Genomic DNA, 18,590 nt, shown 5'->3' with positions numbered 1-18,590 from the left:
TGCCGTCTCCTAACTAATATATGTGTCCGAGTAGCCGTTTGCCTCACCTGTTTGCTCTGAGGTGGGTTTGTCGGGACTCAAGGACAGGTCAGGGTTGTTGAGAGCGTGGAGTCGATCTCAGGGGACACACAGTCTCTGCCGCACGAACGCACGGCTAATCGGAGGAGATAAAACATCTCTTTCATCCTCCACCTCCTCTCCTTTATCCTTACTCAACATCAAGACCACAGCCTCCTGAGACCAGTGCCCCGCTCAGGCAAGAAAACACGAGACACCCGAGACCCGGCTCCCTCACACACTCCCTCTTTACACTTCAGTAGCAGAAGTGAAATGGCTGGAAGAAGATAGAGCACTTAAAAAATGAGAGAGTGAGGAAAAGAGGAAAAGGCAAGGGAAAGAAGCAGCAGATTTTAGACCTTTTTCAGTGCCTCGTCAAGGTTTAACGGAGTTAGATTAGGGATATGCATCAAAATTAAATGATTTGAGTTGGGGTAAATTAAACATATCAGTTTTGGGTCTTCAAATGTTCACACTCAAAAGCACTTACATACAGAAAAGAAAGGTAGTTCATTTTTAATGTTATTAAACTTAAACTTCAAAATTGAGACACTTGTTGAATCATGTTAGTGCTTGGACACCTGTGAGATCTACAGTATTTACATTTGATTAAAAGTAATAATAAAAAAAGAGTCAATGTATTTATATATAATACATTTATAAATGATAAATATAATAAATCATGATTATGAATAAGTTATTCGAAAGTCTTGTGTCAAAAACATGGGGTCAGTAAGATACAATTATATGTATATATATATTACTTTTATGTAGCAAGGAAGCATTACATTTATGAAAAGTGACAGTAAAAACATGTATAATGTTACAAAATATTTCTAGTTCAAATAAATTCTGTTCTCTAGAGCTTTCTATTCTTTAAAAACTCCAGAAAAATAAAATGTATCACAATTTACACCAAGATATGAAGCTGCTTTCAACATTGATAATAATCAGAAATGTTTCTTGAGCATCAAATCATCATATTAGAGTGATTTCTGAAGGATCATGTGACACTGAAGACTGGAGTAATGATGATTAAAATTCAGCTTTGATCACAGGAATACATTATACTTTACTGAAAATAGTTAATTAAAATTAATAATAATACTATTAATTCGTTACATTTATAAAGCGCTTTTCTAGGTACTCAAATTGCAATCGTATAGTAATAATATTTGACTGATCCCACACTTTTAAGGAGCCGCGTGGCTTTAACAAGATCATTAAATGTTCTGTGAAAGTAGCTCATTTATTTCCCAGTTTAAAGGCAGTTTCATCTTTTTATGAAATCCATTTGGACCAGAACAGATGTGTCCTGATGTTACTGGCCATTTCAAACAAGCACCGTTTCAAGCCGTCTCGACTCATTACAAGCACGTTTCAATTCCACCAAATCTCTTGTGCTTCGTTCTTATGAGCCATTTTCTTCAAATGGCATCTCTGCCTTCAGGTTGAGTATATATGTTTGCCCCTCTCCGGCTTTTAGAAGAATACAATCTGTGGCAACAGTATAAAGGCTGTTTGAGAGCCATCATGAGGAAAATTACAGAAAAAAATACTAATAATTCAGACTTCATGGTTTGATTTTCGACTGTATGCATGGTAAGACAAAAAGGAATTGGTTACGCCTGGTTCATTGAGCTAAAATCCCCTAACACAGTATAACTGCCCAATGCTTTTGAATGTTAGAGATCACATATTGCATGCTAATGCCCTCAGTTCTCTCTCTCTCTCTTTCCCCGCCTCATGGGTTATCCCACTTTGACTGTCTGACTGTCTCACTTCCACCTGATGATTTGCATGCCTCTTGGCTTGGCCTTTGCAAATGTCAAGTAACATCCGTACTGGAATGGATTGGTGCATGGGTCTGGGAATGGTGAATGTCTTGAATTAACCAATCACAATTCTTTATGCCTCCCTAACAGTAGCCGACGAGTTTAACCTCACTCCCCGCAAAGAGAGGACCGAAGGTAAGGCAACCAATCAGGGACACTCTCCACACTAACCTCATTAGCGGACTGCACCTCTGTGTGTTTGGGCATGCTCATTTACGGACATTTGGTGGATTTTGAAAAAGATTTTTAGACAAATCTATGCTCTGTTGCAAAACCTAATGAGCTTCCAGCCGCAAAATTATGTTGCCGCCATAAATGCTTCACTTTAAAAACTAGCATTTTGTGTATCCTTCATGCAGAAAATACTCCTTGAATGTATCACGAGTATAAGATTGAAAATTGTTGACTATAATTATAATAATTCAGTCAATCATCTTTTTTTAAAGATTCCCAAGCAGTTTTACCCCAAATTTGTGTCGTTAGCTTAGCAACATGCTAACATCAAACTCTATTATATGTTCAGGAAAATGTGTACTAGTTATATTTACATTAGATACTGAATGGTATAGAAACATTTGTAATCTCATTTTAAGTTTTAATCTAAAAAACGACAACTTTACCATATCTACTGTGTCTACTTAGCCTAGCAACATGCTAATGTCAAACTCTTAGAATCAAGTAAGAAAAATGTAGATACCATATAGGCTATAAATAGTTCATTAGATACTGAATAGTATACAAACATTGTTTTAAGTTTCAGTCTAATTAAAAATTGTACTTCATTTTTTATGCCTTTAGCTTAGCAACGTGCTAATCTCAAAGGTTATTACAATCAATTGAGCGAAATGTAGACAACAGTTATACTATTTAATTGTATACTTAATAGTATAGAAAAAACATCACGTTTCAGTCTAAGATGGACACATTTGTTCATGGTTGCGCCTTTAGCTTAGCAATATGCTAATGTCAAACTTATTACAACCAGTTTAGAGAAATGTAGAAAACAGTTATAATATTTCATTAGATACTGAATATTTTTTTGAAGAAAAAAAAGCAGTTTTAAATTTCTGTAATTAAAAACAGTAAATTTTACCCAATATGTATTTCCCTGCTGAAAAAAACAAAACAAAAAAACAGATAAAACCAGCTTCGGCTGTTTGGCTGGTCTTAGCTGGTTTAAGCTGGTCTTCAAGCCTGGCTAAGCTGGTGCTCAGCTGGGTTTAGCTGGTCTTTAAGCTGGTCTTCCAGCCTAAGTCCAGCCTGGTCAGCTAAAAAAGTGTCCAAAACCCTCTGAAACCAGCCTGGGAGACCAGCTAAAACCAGCCAGATGGGGTTATAATATTTAATTAGATTGGATGGTATAAAAAAAAACACATTAGACATCAAACTAATTAGAATCAATTGTGAGTTCTGTGTTTTGTATAGTTCTCATGAATAGCATTATTTTATGCGGTGTGGAGATGCGATGTCTGTTTAGGCAGTAGACAACAAGGCGGCTCAATAGGTTTTGGAACAAAGCCATAGTATCCTTTAACATGAGAAATGAACACTGCAAGACCACCAGTGATGATGGAAATGAGTCCAGCAACAAGTTTAATCTGTGTTTGGGAAAATCCTTCAAAACCGCCCGCCTTTGACTTCACGACTCTCCTATCTGGTGTTAACTGTTAGTAATCAATCTAACTAAACGACTGTGTGCGTTGTGCTCGTTAAGGAAGTCATTTGAAGTAATTGCCATCAAATCAGAGAGGGTGTTGCTTTCTTCTTTCCCATTGAAATGAAGTGCCCTGGTGTTAAATAAACGTTTTGGCAACAACTTTTTTTGGAAAGCGAAGCGGACTGCCTGTTCTTGAGGGGTATGATGGAAGAAAACATTAATTATGCAGAGGAGTTCTAGAATGGGAAAAGAAACGGAGGTGTGTGTGTGTGTGTGTGTGTGTGAATGCATGAGTGTGTGAGGAGGGATTGCTGAAATTCTGTTTGAAATAAAGAGCCTCAATGTCAGACGGGCCTGTTTGGCTTACTGCAATTAATCCATCAATGTCAAACGTCTGGAGAAGCGAGCTGTAGTTGCAGCACTGGGGAGAACGTATGCATGCTGTGTGGAGAACTAGAGATGCATGGAGACCGGAGGTTCTGTGTTCAGAGTCATGTAATGTCGAGAATTCATCCTGTCAAAGAGTCAAAGCTTTCCTGTGTTAAAGTCAACATGAAATGCTGTTCGCAACCCAATTTATTTCCAAGAAATAAAATGTCAGAAATGGAAGGAGGGAATTGAATGGATAGTGAAAAATACTAGAGTTGCATAGTAGTCATGTGTCAACTTACTTTCCGTTCTACACTCTTAGGGCCGTTCACACAGAACGCGTTTTTCCATTTTTTTTTTTTTTATGTAAACATGCGTAAAGGACGTGCATGACGTTTTCACATGAAACGCCGTTCTAAAAACCTGGTGCTCAAGTTTAAAGAAGTTCAACTTTTAAAAAAACGCGTCTCTAGACCATGCGCTTTTGTCGATCCACTGACCAGCATTCTGTGTGAACCAGCCCTTAAAAATAAAGGATGAATGTTTGCCGGTTCCCGCCTCCTCCTTGCCTGACCTTTAAACATTGCAACAATGCTTCTAAAAGGGTGTTTTTGTGGCAATACTAAAGAACCACCATCTTTTATTCCCTATAGAACCTTTAAAGTCCCCCTGTAGTCAATAATTTGATCCCTTAAAACTCATCTTTGATCACCAAAATATCACATTTGAACTTTTTTTTCCTTGAAAAAAAAAAACGGTACCCCTTCCTTTTACAGTCCTGTTACCCATGTACTTACTATCTACTTATTATAGTAATTATAATTACTGGGTAATAACTAGGTACCAACCCTGAACCTACCCCTAACCCATGTACTTACCTTATATTAGCCAGTACTTTCTAGGTAAGTACACTGTAAGTACACGTAAGTACTGTACTGTAAAAGGAAGCATTACCAAAAAATCTTAATTTCTTCAAATATCTTGAATGTAACTCGACACCCTCGCCTCATTTAGTATGCGCGGTTCTATGAATATGCAAATGAGCCCCACCTCCACTCACTCACTCAGCTCAGAGATCCACTGGTTGACGATCACACGTTGATCTGATTGGTTACAAGGTCGTTTGTGACGTCAGAAACACCAGCGATTTCAAACCGTGTTTTTGAGACTGTCTTTGGTTCACTGCAGTTTTAAGCAGAAAATACTCAGCAATGCTGTCGACTTATGAACTTACACATGGTTTGTCGTAAAGCGTATTAAAAACACCACATAGACACATAAACAACATTAAAAGCTGGATTTTCAGAGTCTTAAGAGCTTGTCTGTCAATCAAGGGTTGAGCAAGTTGACCAATCTATAAACAAAGCTGGATTTTCAACACAGGGGGACTTTAAGTGATCAGTTCTTAAAAAAATAAAAAATAAAATCTTAGTGTGAAGAACATTTTAATAATCCAAATAACCTTTTTTCCCATTATAAAGAATTGTTGCAATGTTTAAAGTTCAGGGAAGAAGGAGGCGGGAACCGGCAAACATTCAAAGATTATTTAAATCATGAATATTGTGACGTGTTCGTTCCCGGAAGAAACTCAAGTCTACAATGGAGGCGTTTGAGGAGTTCAGAAACACTGACTCTGATATAGAGAATAACTGGAACTTTGCAGAGCTTTTTCATCCTCAAACTGCAACATTACACACTAAAGAAAGATGAACATGTCAAAAAGCAGTTTCAAAGTCACCACATTCTCCACAACCGTCAAAGTGCCAGTATGTCTGGAAGTGACAGTGAAGGATGTCACTTGGGGACCGTTTCATGACTCAGCAGAAATATGAATGTGACTCATCAGATTCTGAGCATCGCTGATGTCATTAATGAAAATGTAATGACTGACTGGCTTGCGGCATTAGAAGTTAATTAGGACAGATGTAAAGGAGCAAGGGACAAACCTGGACATCCTCTGGTCCACTAATGATCCCGGACACGCGGGGATGGAGGGTCCGTAACCCCAAGACTCCTTCAATCTTCATGGACACACCGGGACAAAACCTCCTTGCTGCTGCAGAGCTATTTTAAGCCTAATAACCCTTTTAACTTAATGCATGAAATTGCAGATAGCTGAATAAATTACATGCGATGGATCGTGCTTTCATACGCAAATGCTGGCCTGCGTTACCTTGAGTATCAATAATGAGAAGATTGCCGGTCATCTGGACAATGCCACGGCCACAGCACTCGTAGTGTTATTTAAAGCCTAAATGATGCTTTCTTTTAGCATTTAATGGTAATCACTCTTAACCGCTCGAGTGCTGGAGGTGCCTTTGCTAATTAAAGAGGAAGGTGCTTTATGATATAGATATATCTTCACTGGTGTTGTGTCTCTGCTTCTTTTTCTCCTTTCACTTAAAGTACCATGGTATAAAGTTTTTTTTTTTTTTTTTCGGTGTATAAGTAATACAATGGTAATATTTGGTCAAGTTTAAGTGTTTTATACACCACCATTCAAAATGATTTTTTTTTAAATGTTCTCTCCAAGGCTGCATTTATTTGATCAAAAATACTGTACAAACAGTAATATTGTAAAATATTATTACAATGGAAATACAGGCAAATTGCCAGTGCTATTGTACATTTCAGCTTATAAGAGTACAATTCATCTTATACTATGGTGAAACCACAGCATTTTTTAATTTTTCCTTTAGTTATATAGTATGTTATATTCTATGACACTGAAATGAATTTACCTTGGTATTAAAGGGTTAGTTCACCCAAACATGTAAACTCTGTCAGTAATTACTCTCCCTCATGTTGTTCAACCCCGTAAGACTTTCGTTCATCTTCGGAACACAAATTAAGATATTTTTTATTAAATCTGAGAGCTGGATCACTCCTCCATAGGCTTCTAAGGGATCGAAACTGGCCGGCCCAAAAGTTATGAAAGACATCGTTAAAATAGTCTGAGTGACGACAGTGGCTCAACCTTAAGTTTATCAAGTGACGAGAATACTTTTTGTGCGCCAAAAAACTAACAAAAAGAACGACTTTATTCAACTATTCATTTCCTTATGGATTATTCAATGAGTGAGTGTATGAATGAGTGAATGTGAGGCAATATGTAAAGCGCTTTGGTGGCCATTGGGTCTGTGAAAGTGCTATATAAATGCAGTCCATTTACCATTTAGTTGAATAAAATCTTTATTTTTGTTTGTTTTTTGCGCACAAAAAGTATTCTCGTCGCTTGATAAACTTAAGGTTGAGCCGCTGTAGTCACTCGGACTATTTTAACGATGTCTTTCATTACTTTTGGGCCGGCCAGTTTCGATCCCTTAAGAAGCCTATGGAGGAGTGATCCAGCTCTCAGATTTAATCCAAAATATCTTAATTTGTGTTCTGAAGATGAACGAAAGTCTTACGGGGTTGAACAACATGACGGAGAGTAATTACTGACAAGAGATTTCATTTTGGGGTGAACTAACCCTTTAACATGGTACAAGAAGAATACCATGACATGATAGTACCATGGTCATTTTTGGTGCTATATGAATATGTCAGTACCATGATGTATATCAGTATTATATTTTATACGATCCCTGCTCTTCTCCCTCTTCACATCCAGATGAGAAAATAGCAGGAACACATTCAGCAAGAGGATGCCAATAAAAGCAGTGCATGTGGTGTGTGATGAGAATCAGAGTGGTTTGATCCATTGAGGGTTGCATGTCAAAACCCTGCCTGGTAAAAAAACAAAAAGCGCAATTATGAGCTTTCCGTCCCTTGACGTGTTTTGCACGGAGGCGATACAATGCCACAGAAACCCAGTTTGATTATTCCAAGATTCGGCGTGATGCAGATGTCATTTGTGTTTCCCCAAAGCGGGCTTTATCCGCTCAATCCCTTTGTGTTCGCCGTGCGTTCGGCTTCTGCTCTTCGGTGTAGCAGATTTGTGTGTAAGCTCTGAAAGCCGCATGTTCACATGCTATTTGAAGCATGTTGATTAAAGAGGCTTCTCCAGCATATGGGACGCGATATTAGTTCATATGCGTGCCAGGCGGATTGGATTCCTTCCCTTTTTCATTTCTATTAATAACAAACAGAGACAGACACCCCCCACGGATACAGTGTGCTTCATCAGAGAAGAGAGATGGTACCTGTGGACACGAGAGCTTGGTGGTCCATGTCCTTCATTAACAGCAACAGTTCTGCCCCAAATGCTCATTCTGTCGTCTAATCTAATCTAATCCGTTCCCCGTTCAAAACTAATGTAAAGAATTGATTCAAGAAAACTTGGAACATTGTGCAAAAGTCATGGATCACTTTTATTTGGCTCTTTTTGCTGTCATTTTTGGAGCTTGACAGGCCCTCATTCATTCTCACTAAATTATTTGTACCGGTATATTAATATTGTACAGTACTTTTACAATTTTTATTTCACATTATTTTAACTATTCTTATGGTTCTTTTATGGTACATTTTTGCACCAAGTCCGCATTTATTGCCTGTTATTTTATATTTATATTTATATTATACTTATTATTTTTCTAATATTATTAGTTATTTTTACTATTTTTATGGTGCTTTCATGTTTTTTTTTTTTTTTATTCCCATTCCTAATTAATTTTAACTTCGTTATTTTTATATTGTTGTTATATTAGAGTTATACTGCTCTTATAGCCTACTAATATAATTTTTATATTTTTTTAAGCTTGACAGGACCTGTCCTCATTCATTTCCTTTTATTTTTATATTTTAAAAAACTGACCATAGTAATACAATTATATTGTTATATTTTATATATAAATATTAACTATTCATTGTCTTAGTTATTTATTGTTCTTAGTTATTTAAAATGAATATTAATATATCAGCATGAATGCTATTAAAATTAATATAGTAAAATTATTGTTGTATCAAGTTATTTCAACTTTTTAGTAGTAATCATTTTTTGAGTCCTTAATTAGTCCTTAATTTGAAAAATTCAATGTTTGTGCTCCACAAAAGAAACAATCACTCAGTTTTGGAGCAACGACTTTGTTAAAATTATGGCAGAATTAACATTTTTGGATGAACTTAGAAATCTCACACTGACAAACACAGGCCGGATCTGCTCATTTCCAAGCGTTCGAACAGAAAAGCTCCTGCAAACGGTCTAAAAAGCCTGTGGCGCGTCCGACCTCGTCTTAAAACCATCCGTCATGTTCCTAACAAGCAAACCACCTGTGTTTGCAGCGGCGTACTGTTCCTGCTAATGAAAGATCCCATGAATATACAGAAACCGAGTGTGTCGCCAGTTCAGGATTGTGCAGTTCTTTGTCCTAATTGGCCAGTATTTGCACTAGCTAGTTTGCTCAGTCTTTTCCTCCACGCAGGTTTGCTTGGTTAAAGGATCAAGAGGGTTTTAAAGGACCCGTGGCTTCAGAAGCTGCTACCAGTTGTGAAAGAATGATAACAGTGGCGGCTCTGGATTGCATTACGCCACAGGCCTGGTGCTCTGCCGACACTTCCCACACTATCCCTACACCTCAAATACCTGTAATCGTCCCCGAGCCCTCGCTCCTCGCACACTCACTGATGTTTCAAACGTCCGTCTTTCAAGAGGAGGTTCTGTAATAGATTTCTAATTGTTTTCTTACTGTGTCGGGGGTTTATTTTGCTTAGCTAATCTCTGTTTTGCCTCATGTCTTTCCTCCCAGCGACCGGCGGATACGCTCCATTTAGCTCTGAAAGCGAGTCAGGAATCTCAGTGTAGATGGAGGGAAGATGTGTTTGGGAGAAGGACCAAACCATCGGGTCCACCTTAATGCATCGTCTGACAGGAATGAGAGAGAATGAAAGCGGCCATGTTTACACAGAGTGCCACCACATGCAGTCTGGATGTATATATAGAGCCCCAGTGTTCAAGGTCTGATGAGAAGGCAAACGTCAGTTCCAAGAAGTGCTCGAGATCTAAATGTGCCTGAACCTGCTTCACAGATCATCGTAGCTCGACAGAAAGAGAGTGCAATTCTGTTTGCATTTTGAATCTCGATATGGGTCAATGGTGTGATGCTGTTTTCGTATTGCTTAATCTATACATTTTAGGGTACAGGTCGTTCGGTTCGGTATGTGCTTGAATGAATAGTGATGTTTTAACCACTGTACGTGTGGAACTTCAAACTCCAAGTTTCCCCCCAGATTGTGACTATATCGTTTATATCGATATTAGTGCTGTCAATCGGTTAATAAAATAACTACACTACACTTGCTGGGTTGTTTCAACCCAATTTGGGGTCAAATATGGACAAACCCAAACTTTGGATTAAAAATGTAATTTAAATTTTTTGACCCAATATTTGACCCAAAATTGTTTTGAAACAACCCAGCATTTTTTAGAGTGTAGTTAATAAACTACTGCACATAATGTTTTTAACATATTTTTATATTGTAATAATTTCATAATTAATCTCCAAATTAATGTAGAAACAACATAAAGAGAGTCACCTATATTTTAAATATTTGTTTAATGGCATCTTTTTTTAATGAAAGAAGGCCGGAATTACCGATACCAATAATGATGTCTCTATAAAAATTATTTATAGCCATAAATTATAGCCATTCAGCATTACAGTTAATTGAAATCTATCGATTTTAACATTTATTAGGCTTTTAAAAATATAACAACTTTTTATTTAAGTGAACTTAAAACAATCTTTACATGAACCTATTGTAATAAATGTCACATTTACATGCGCTTCAATATATCAGGGCAGAACCATTTTTTCTATTGGTTCAGATTTCAGGTTCAGTTCTAAATATTTAACAACATTACTGTTTTTTTTTGTTTGTTTGTTTGTTTGTATTTTTAATCAAATAATTGCAGCCTTGGTGAGCATAAGAGACATAAGAAACATAAAAAATCTTACCCATCCCTAACTTTTGAACGGCAGTGTATATTTAAAAACCTCGTTGAAGTATTTTTTTATACACTCACCTAAAGGATTATTAGGAACACCATACTAATACTGTGTTTGACCCCCTTTCGCCTTCAGAACTGCCTTAATTCTACGAAAAAAAGAATGCTCTGAAAGCATTCTTTAGAAATATTGGCCCATATTGATAGGATAGCATCTTGCAGTTGATGGAGATTTGTGGGATGCACATCCAGGGCACGAAGCTCCCGTTCCACCACATCCCAAAGATGCTCTATTGGGTTGAGATCTGGTGACTGTGGGGGCCATTTTAGTACAGTGAACTCATTGTCATGTTCAAGAAATACATTTTTTGATGATTCGAGCTTTGTGACATGGTGCATTATCCTGCTGGAAGTAGCCATCAGAGGATGGGTACATGGTGGCCATAAAGGGATGGACATGGTCAGAAACAATGCTCAGGTAGGCCGTGGCATTTAAACGATGCCCAATTGGCACTAAGGGGCCTAAAGTGTGCCAAGAAAACATCCCCCACACCATTACACCACCACCACCAGCCTGCACAGTGGTAACAAGGCATGATGGATCCATGTTCTCATTCTGTTTATGCCAAATTCTGACTCTACCATCTGAATGTCTCAACAGAAATCGAGACTCAACAGACCAGGCAACATTTTTCCAGTCTTCAACTGTCCAATTTTGGTGAGCTCTTGCAAATTGTAGCCTCTTTTTCCTATTTGTAGTGGAGATGAGTGGTGCCCGGTGGGGTCTTCTACTGTTGTAGCCCATCTGCCTCAAGGTTGTGCGTGTTGTGGCTTCACAAATGCTTTGCTGCATACCTCGGTTGTAACGAGTGGTTATTTCAGTCAAAGTTGCTCTTCTATCAGCTTGAATCAGTCGGCCCATTCTCCTCTGACCTCTAGCATCAACAAGGCATTTTCGCCCACAGGACTGCCGCATACTGGATGTTTTTCCCTTTTCACACCATTCTTTGTAAACCCTAGAAATGGTTGTGCGTGAAAATCCCAGTAACTGAGCAGATTGTGAAATACTCAGACCGGCCCGTCTGGCACCAACAACCATGCCACGCTCAAAATTGCTTAAATCACCTTTCTTTCCCATTCTGACATTCAGTTTGGAGTTCAGGAGATTGTCTTGACCAGGACCACACCCCTAAATGCATTGAAGCAACTGCCATGTGATTGGTTGATTAGATAATTGCATTAATGAGAAATTGAACAGGTGTTCCTAATAATCCTTTAGGTGAGTGTATATACTTGATGGTTACACCACATGACTTTTTAAAAGTCATTAAATTGAATCTTTTCTTGAACCATATGAAACCAACATGAAGTGCATTTCTAAGAACTTGGCACGTGTTGTATTTACTACGTTTTTCAAATATTTCTATTTCTTTTCTTCTTTATTGTGGGCAGTCTTCTGTGTCAGGCGTGCGCTGACAGAACGATCAGCCAAATCTAAACACACAACAGCAGCCATCGGAAAAATTATCCGAGCTGTGCAAACGGAGAAAGGTAAATCAAACAGAGTTAAGGCTGTATTATGAGCTTCATAGCCAAGACGTTTCCCATCAATATCTGACATGAAGATCTCCGAGTGAGAAACGACAGGTTTACGCTACGGCAACAAACAGAACTGGCAGTCTTGGCTACGCTCACGAGAACAGTAACGGTGCTGTCGGTTAACGTTTGTTTATTTATCATTTGCATGCTAATTGTGTTTAAACATACACACACACACACTGCCCTGTTGCGCTATACATTTCAATGAGATGCATCATTTTAGGAATCATACATCACTGAGGCGATTGTGCATGTGTGTAGAAGCAGTCGTGCACACCGGCAGTTATCAAGGTTTATTGTTCGAGCTACACTGTTTTATCCAATCATGCAGGTGGCTTAGATCATTTTTAGTACTTGGCAACTGTTCCATAGGGTTTGCACAATTACACAAACACAGCTCTGTGCGTATTGTATGTTTACAGACTGCAAGTATTTAATGACTTAAATTGATCAAAAGTGACAGTCAAGACTTTTATAATGTAACAAAAGATTTCTATTTCAAATAAACGCTGTTCTTTTGAACTTTTTGTTCATCAAAGAAACCTTAAAAACCTGTAATTATACAGAAGAGATCTATTGTATTATTGAATATGCACAGACGTAATGCATATTGAACTGAGGGACTGTTTTAACAATTCCGTTGAAACCATATTACATTGAACTTTCATATAAGGGACATTTTGTTATTCTCCAAAGCTCACATTTAGTGTTAATTGTGTACGCTGCGCACACACATGCAAATCCCTGACCCGAGCAGCCATGCCCATTTGCTTTCATTGAGTTATTTTCCAGAATTGTTCCTCTACAGGATTTCATAAGCAGGATTAATGTTGTCTCCGCACTGGCGCGTGTTTGAAGTGTGGGTCTACTGTGTCTTTTTGAGGGACCCTTAACGAGAGGAACAAGTGGATTAAATGCATGAAAAGGTCATTAAGCGGACGAGTTGTGGGAGTTTGGGCTAGGACTCTCCGAGTCTTGTGTGTTTAGTCTACAAGCTTTGCTCTTCCTCCCTCTTGTTCTCCTCCTCCTCCCACGACCACACAGCGAAGATAATGGGCCTCATATTTGGCCCATCCATCAGTGCCTTAAACTACAGGAGGAGTTATGCGCTCTCGCTTTCTCTTTCTCTCGTATCGTCTTGCACAAACACACATACACATTGGGGAAAAGAAGCAAAAATGACCTCAGGAGTTAAAAATGTGACGTTTTTCTGCCTCGCAAGACGGATAATCTTCCTGACACCTCACTTCGCATCCAGTGGATTCATTTATATTCCATATTATTTTAGCACACTCCATCTGCAGATAAACGTGACCCAGTATGCACATTTGTCTTTAGCAAGGGATGTAAATGATAGAAATGAATTAGGAGAGAAGGATATATTGAGGAAAAAAGTGAGTGTTTTCTCTTCTCTTTCTGGCATGTTTTTACTCTTTCTCCACCCTAAGGCAACTCCACGCGAGATGTGGGACCGTCGTTAGGTTTGAAGAAGTCCAGTTCCTTGGAGAGCCTCCAGACAGCTGTTGCAGAGGTGACGCTCAACGGGGACGTCCCGTTCCACAGGCCTCGTCCCAGGATCATCAGGGGAAGGGGTTGCAACGAGAGCTTCAGGGCGGCCATCGACAAATCATACGACAAGCCAGGTGTGACCATAGTCAACCCCGATGAAGATGACGAAGGTATGGAGACGTGTAAGTATGGGTGCTGTGCAGCTGCAGGCCTCTTTTAATGGTGAATCATTAAAAAAAATGTAAAAAGGGATATATCTAGAGACTAGAATATCATGGTCCTATTCAGTAACCACCCAGATCACCCTAGCGACCACCTAAAGTACCCTAGCAACACCCTAGCAGCACAACTTTGAACAGAGTGTCTATTTACATCAAATGGAAAAACCCCGCCTTGTTGGCAGAGGCTATTTAACTAACTCCGCCCACCATTGCCTGATAGGGCCAGACAAAAATAGGAAACCTGTCTGATAACAGGAGTAGCCAGTGATTCCTGCATGCGACCACAAACATAGGATGAGCCATGATGTCCGATTCATGAACAAATGATTCTTATTAATGAGTCAGTCAATATAAATCATGATACAACTTCAAATTTGCCGTTGCTTCGGCAGTTTGAATCAAAATCCCTCAGTGAATCATTCAGGGAATCATTCGAGTGAATCATTCAACTCGAAATGAACCAGGAATCATTACTGTGAGTCTATTTACTGACTTTTTGTCAATGTCTAGTTAAAGATACATATTCACAAGTTATATATATATATTGGTTATTATTTAACATGCAGTCCGCTCCAATTGTAAGGTTGATTTGACTAATGAAAACTGACATGTTGTGGCCAACAAATATTCTTTCAAAACCGGTTTTTAGATACAACTAGAATCATAAAATAATAATAAAGTTTTATAAAGATGTGTATGTAAATTGAACAGTCTAGTTTGATCATCATGATGTAGTCCAGCCAGTGTATCATCTTCTACTTTCTTAACCTCTTTTCTCTTTATATTGAAAATGGCAACTCATGTAATCACAGCTATTACCATAATTGCACAGACACATTGAAGGCGATCTGACACAATATCAATGGCAATTTCATCAGTTGTCTCACACAATGACTGGCCCAGAATATTACGAGTCACCCACCAATTGCGTTTGCCTTTATAGACACAGCACTCAGTGGAGAAACAAGGCAGCCGGTCTCGTGGGGACGTCTTGTGCTATTCTGAAGATTAGACTAGCAGAAGAGATCCCTCCTCTCTGTAAGTAGGTCAGGCCTTCCCTCAAAGACTCGGAGGGAAATAAACAGCCAATAAGCATGTGTACAAGCTTCACTATTCATCTCACCCATGACCAAATGAATTTCCAGACATCCACGCTGGGCATTTTTCTCTAACGGGACCTGGGTTTTAAAGCCATATTTCTAAATGCTCGCAGACTCGATGATTTACTAAATGCGTTTGGGTTCATTTTTACGGTTCATTGATTGCTTGAAGCAGCAATTTGTGTTCTTTTCATATTTTAGATTGTTTAATGTATTAACCTGTTCAAATGTTTTTATACCACAGTTTTCTGCACTGAAGGGGTTATTTCTTTGGCATAATACGTAAGGAATCAAATTCAAATTTGTGAGACTTTAAGTGATAAAACATGCATTCTTTCACATCTGAGATCTGAGTTAAATAATACATAGTGTTAGTCCCTCGGGTTCGGATGATTTTATGAATTCTGTCCAACACTTCTGTTTAGTTAATAACACCTGCCAGGGGGAAAACCTCACGCCATCCCTTTGTTCTCCATTAAAAGATTCCATTAAAAGCAAGCAGATTTTTTTTTTTTTTTTTTTTTTTTTTAAAGAGTCAAATTATTTGCCTCAGTCACTTTGTTCTTGTAAGCTGTGTCCACATTGGGCTAAATACTGTCTTATCTCTTCCGTGGAGCAATAGAGGGCAAATGCGTGAGATTCCACGGTAGAAGCATATTGCATTTCTCCTTTTCTGATATTCAAATAACTCTGTTTTTCAATTTAGATAAGAGGAACCTGCCTGTGCCTGTCACCGAGGTTAATAGTCAAAAGTTGACAGATAAGGGCAGGCTTTTTCTTTCCACACAGACACTTTTATTTACATAAAATGTGAATTTGGCATCACCCGAGGAAAAATGTGTCACTGGGAGATATCCAGCCGAGAAAATGAGTTGGGCTGTGTTTCCTGGTGTTTTATGTTTTTTTTTTTCTTATATCAGACTTAAATGTGCTCGGCTCTTTTTCCCACCGGTTTTCAGCCAGAGTGGTAATTTCAAGACTCCATTAGAAGTGATCGGCGCTCTAAAGAAGAAATGAATACCGTGGCACGTCAAAAGGAGACGACTAATGACGCCTTTTGATTGCGGTGTCAAAACATTTACCACTCAGTCCTGTGTAGCTGAAATTTGCCGTTAATTACCCTAATTCGTTTCTTTTTACATTTCAGTCAACAATTAGCAGAACCGTAACTTACTGTGATAACCGTTTTAATGAAAACGCTATTGATCTGTGAAGACGCTGCTGTATTGACTGTGAATCTTCTTTTTCAAGTTAATGAGGATGTTTAGAAATGCTGTCCTGTCCAATTCATACTTTCCTGCATTCTTTTTCATTCCGTCTTTCTGAAGGCCAGAAACGTTTTGGGCCAGAAACTTTATTTTTAGCCATCCTAATCTTGTTTCCGCCACAGAATAACAAATAAAAAAGGTAATTGCGACTTTTAATGTCACAATTCTGACTTTTTTTCTCACAATTGCGAGTTTACTGCGAGAAAAGATGTCAGAATTGCGAGATATAAACTCGCAATTGCAAGAAAAAAGTCACAATTGCGTGTTATAAAGTCAGAATTACGAGTTATATAAAGTCCACTTCTAGGAAAACTATACCCTTTTTTCCTTAGAATTTGACTTTATATAACTCGCAATTGCAAGTTTATATCTCACAATTCTGACATATTTTCTCGGAATTGTGAGATATAAACTCGCAATTGTGAGCTATATTAAGTTTATATCTCGCACTTCTTACTTTATAACATGCAATTCTGAGTTTATATCTCGCAATTCTGAGATAAAAAGTCACAATTATCTTTTGAAATGTTTTATTCTGTGGCGGAAACAAGCTTCCATACCATCCGATAAGCAGCCGATGAGAAAAAATAATGATAAATTATATCCAATCAAACCTTACGCTTTTATTATCGCCTCAGTATTAAAAGAAAATGTTCTATATAGAACCTTAAAGGGTTCTGTCAGACGCTTCATGTATTGAACCTTTTAGGGGTTTCCATCATGTGATTATTTTATGGATTTAGTTTAAAGTAACAACAGGTTACTTTTCAACCTTCATAATATATTTCCAAGTCTCTTGTGATGGAACATCGACTTACAATAGGTTGAATGACACGTCTGCCATAGCCTGGCGGGGTCTGTAGCGTTTTTAATCGTACTTTTAAACTTCGGGTTTCGGGTAGTAACCGGCGAACAAAGAGAACTACAAAATTCGACTGCTTTACGGCATATACGTCACTTCCACCACCACCCCCACTTCCTTAAAATCGGACTTGCGAGCCAAATGTTATAGTCATGGCCGAAGCAGCACAGAAAAACAAGAAAGCAAAGGTTGATCATCGTCAATGTTGACGAGGATCAACATTGCAGAGCTGCCAACTCTCACGCATTGGCCGTGAGACACCCGCATTTGATTGGTTTCACACGCTCACACGTACGCCACACCCCCGGTTTCTCACGCTAAATTGTCAACCCGGTCGGTCAAATGCCTGAAAGATGAGTTTATCTATAGATCTACCTGTTGAGCCACTCGTGATCGACAAGTTATACCGCAAATTAGTTCAAATCTCCCGGAATCTAGAGCGAGCGCGCACGCGAGACAGAGACTGTGCTCCAACGCGCGCGGACGGCAGAGAGAGAAAGCGAGCGAGAGACCTTGCGTGTGCAGGGAGCATCGAACCCTCCATCGAAAAAAGAATGCCTCTCTCTAACCTCTCTAATTCGCTAGAGTAGTAGTGAATTATCAATCTGGTAGCTAGTAAACGATATTCTAGTTTTTGATGGTTAGCTATCGCTAGTATTCTCGTTCTGATTTGAACTTTGCAATCGATGAAATGCAAATAGCAAATGTTTGACCTAAAAAGTGTAGTCTACTCAACATGTACAAAGAAAGGAGGAAGATTATTAATAAAATCATATTTTAGGATACCTAACATGTCTGTGATATTTGTTTATTTGTCTTGCCTCAAGCTATAATGCAAATCGATTTGTAAAATTTGCAGATTCATTTATGGTAGCTTGATATTATAATATTGACGATGGTTATTATCAACCACTCAAACATTGCATTGAAGTATCATATAGATCCAGTAAAACGGTAACCAATAGACTAGGCTACTATAATGACGCTGGCTTGTAAACGTGAGCATCGCGATCATTTGTCGTTAGAAAAAAAATAAAACCCATGAAATTATATTCATATGACATGCTGAAATATATGCCACTGTACCTGGGATGAAGACATTTCACACGCGACGCAAGCAGAACACCTGCATGTGACCTCCTCCTACAGTGTTCAGGGCTATCCTGGTTGTCAACAATTGCACGTGCATGTAGGATGACAGAGTTTACGACAGTAGTAGAGGACAAT

At 38.5% G+C, this 18,590-nt stretch overlaps 1 protein-coding gene across 7 annotated transcripts in view; it reads left to right on the top strand.

The window, feature by feature from the left end:
• The window catches only part of pard3aa (par-3 family cell polarity regulator alpha, a), a 516,365-nt gene that overhangs the window by 344,343 nt on the left and 153,432 nt on the right, over positions 1 to 18,590 (top strand). For 3 of the 7 annotated variants that reach the window (XM_056237053.1, XM_056237054.1, XM_056237050.1), the window contains 2 exons: positions 1,983 to 2,027; positions 13,852 to 14,094. In XM_056237053.1, coding sequence (XP_056093028.1) covers positions 1,983 to 2,027; positions 13,852 to 14,094 — 288 coding nt within the window. The remainder of the gene's footprint in view (positions 1 to 1,982; positions 2,028 to 13,851; positions 14,095 to 18,590) is intronic. The other 4 variants (XM_056237055.1, XM_056237056.1, XM_056237052.1 and 1 more) reach the window with 2 other exon arrangements.

This window comes from Rhinichthys klamathensis, unplaced genomic scaffold, assembly GCF_029890125.1.
Source record: "Rhinichthys klamathensis goyatoka isolate OS25496 unplaced genomic scaffold, OSU_Roscu_1.1 h1tg000476l_1, whole genome shotgun sequence".
NCBI lineage: Eukaryota > Metazoa > Chordata > Actinopteri > Cypriniformes > Leuciscidae > Rhinichthys > Rhinichthys klamathensis.
Note: the sequence above shows the minus strand (reverse complement) of the source record. Positions and strands in the feature narration are given on the sequence as shown.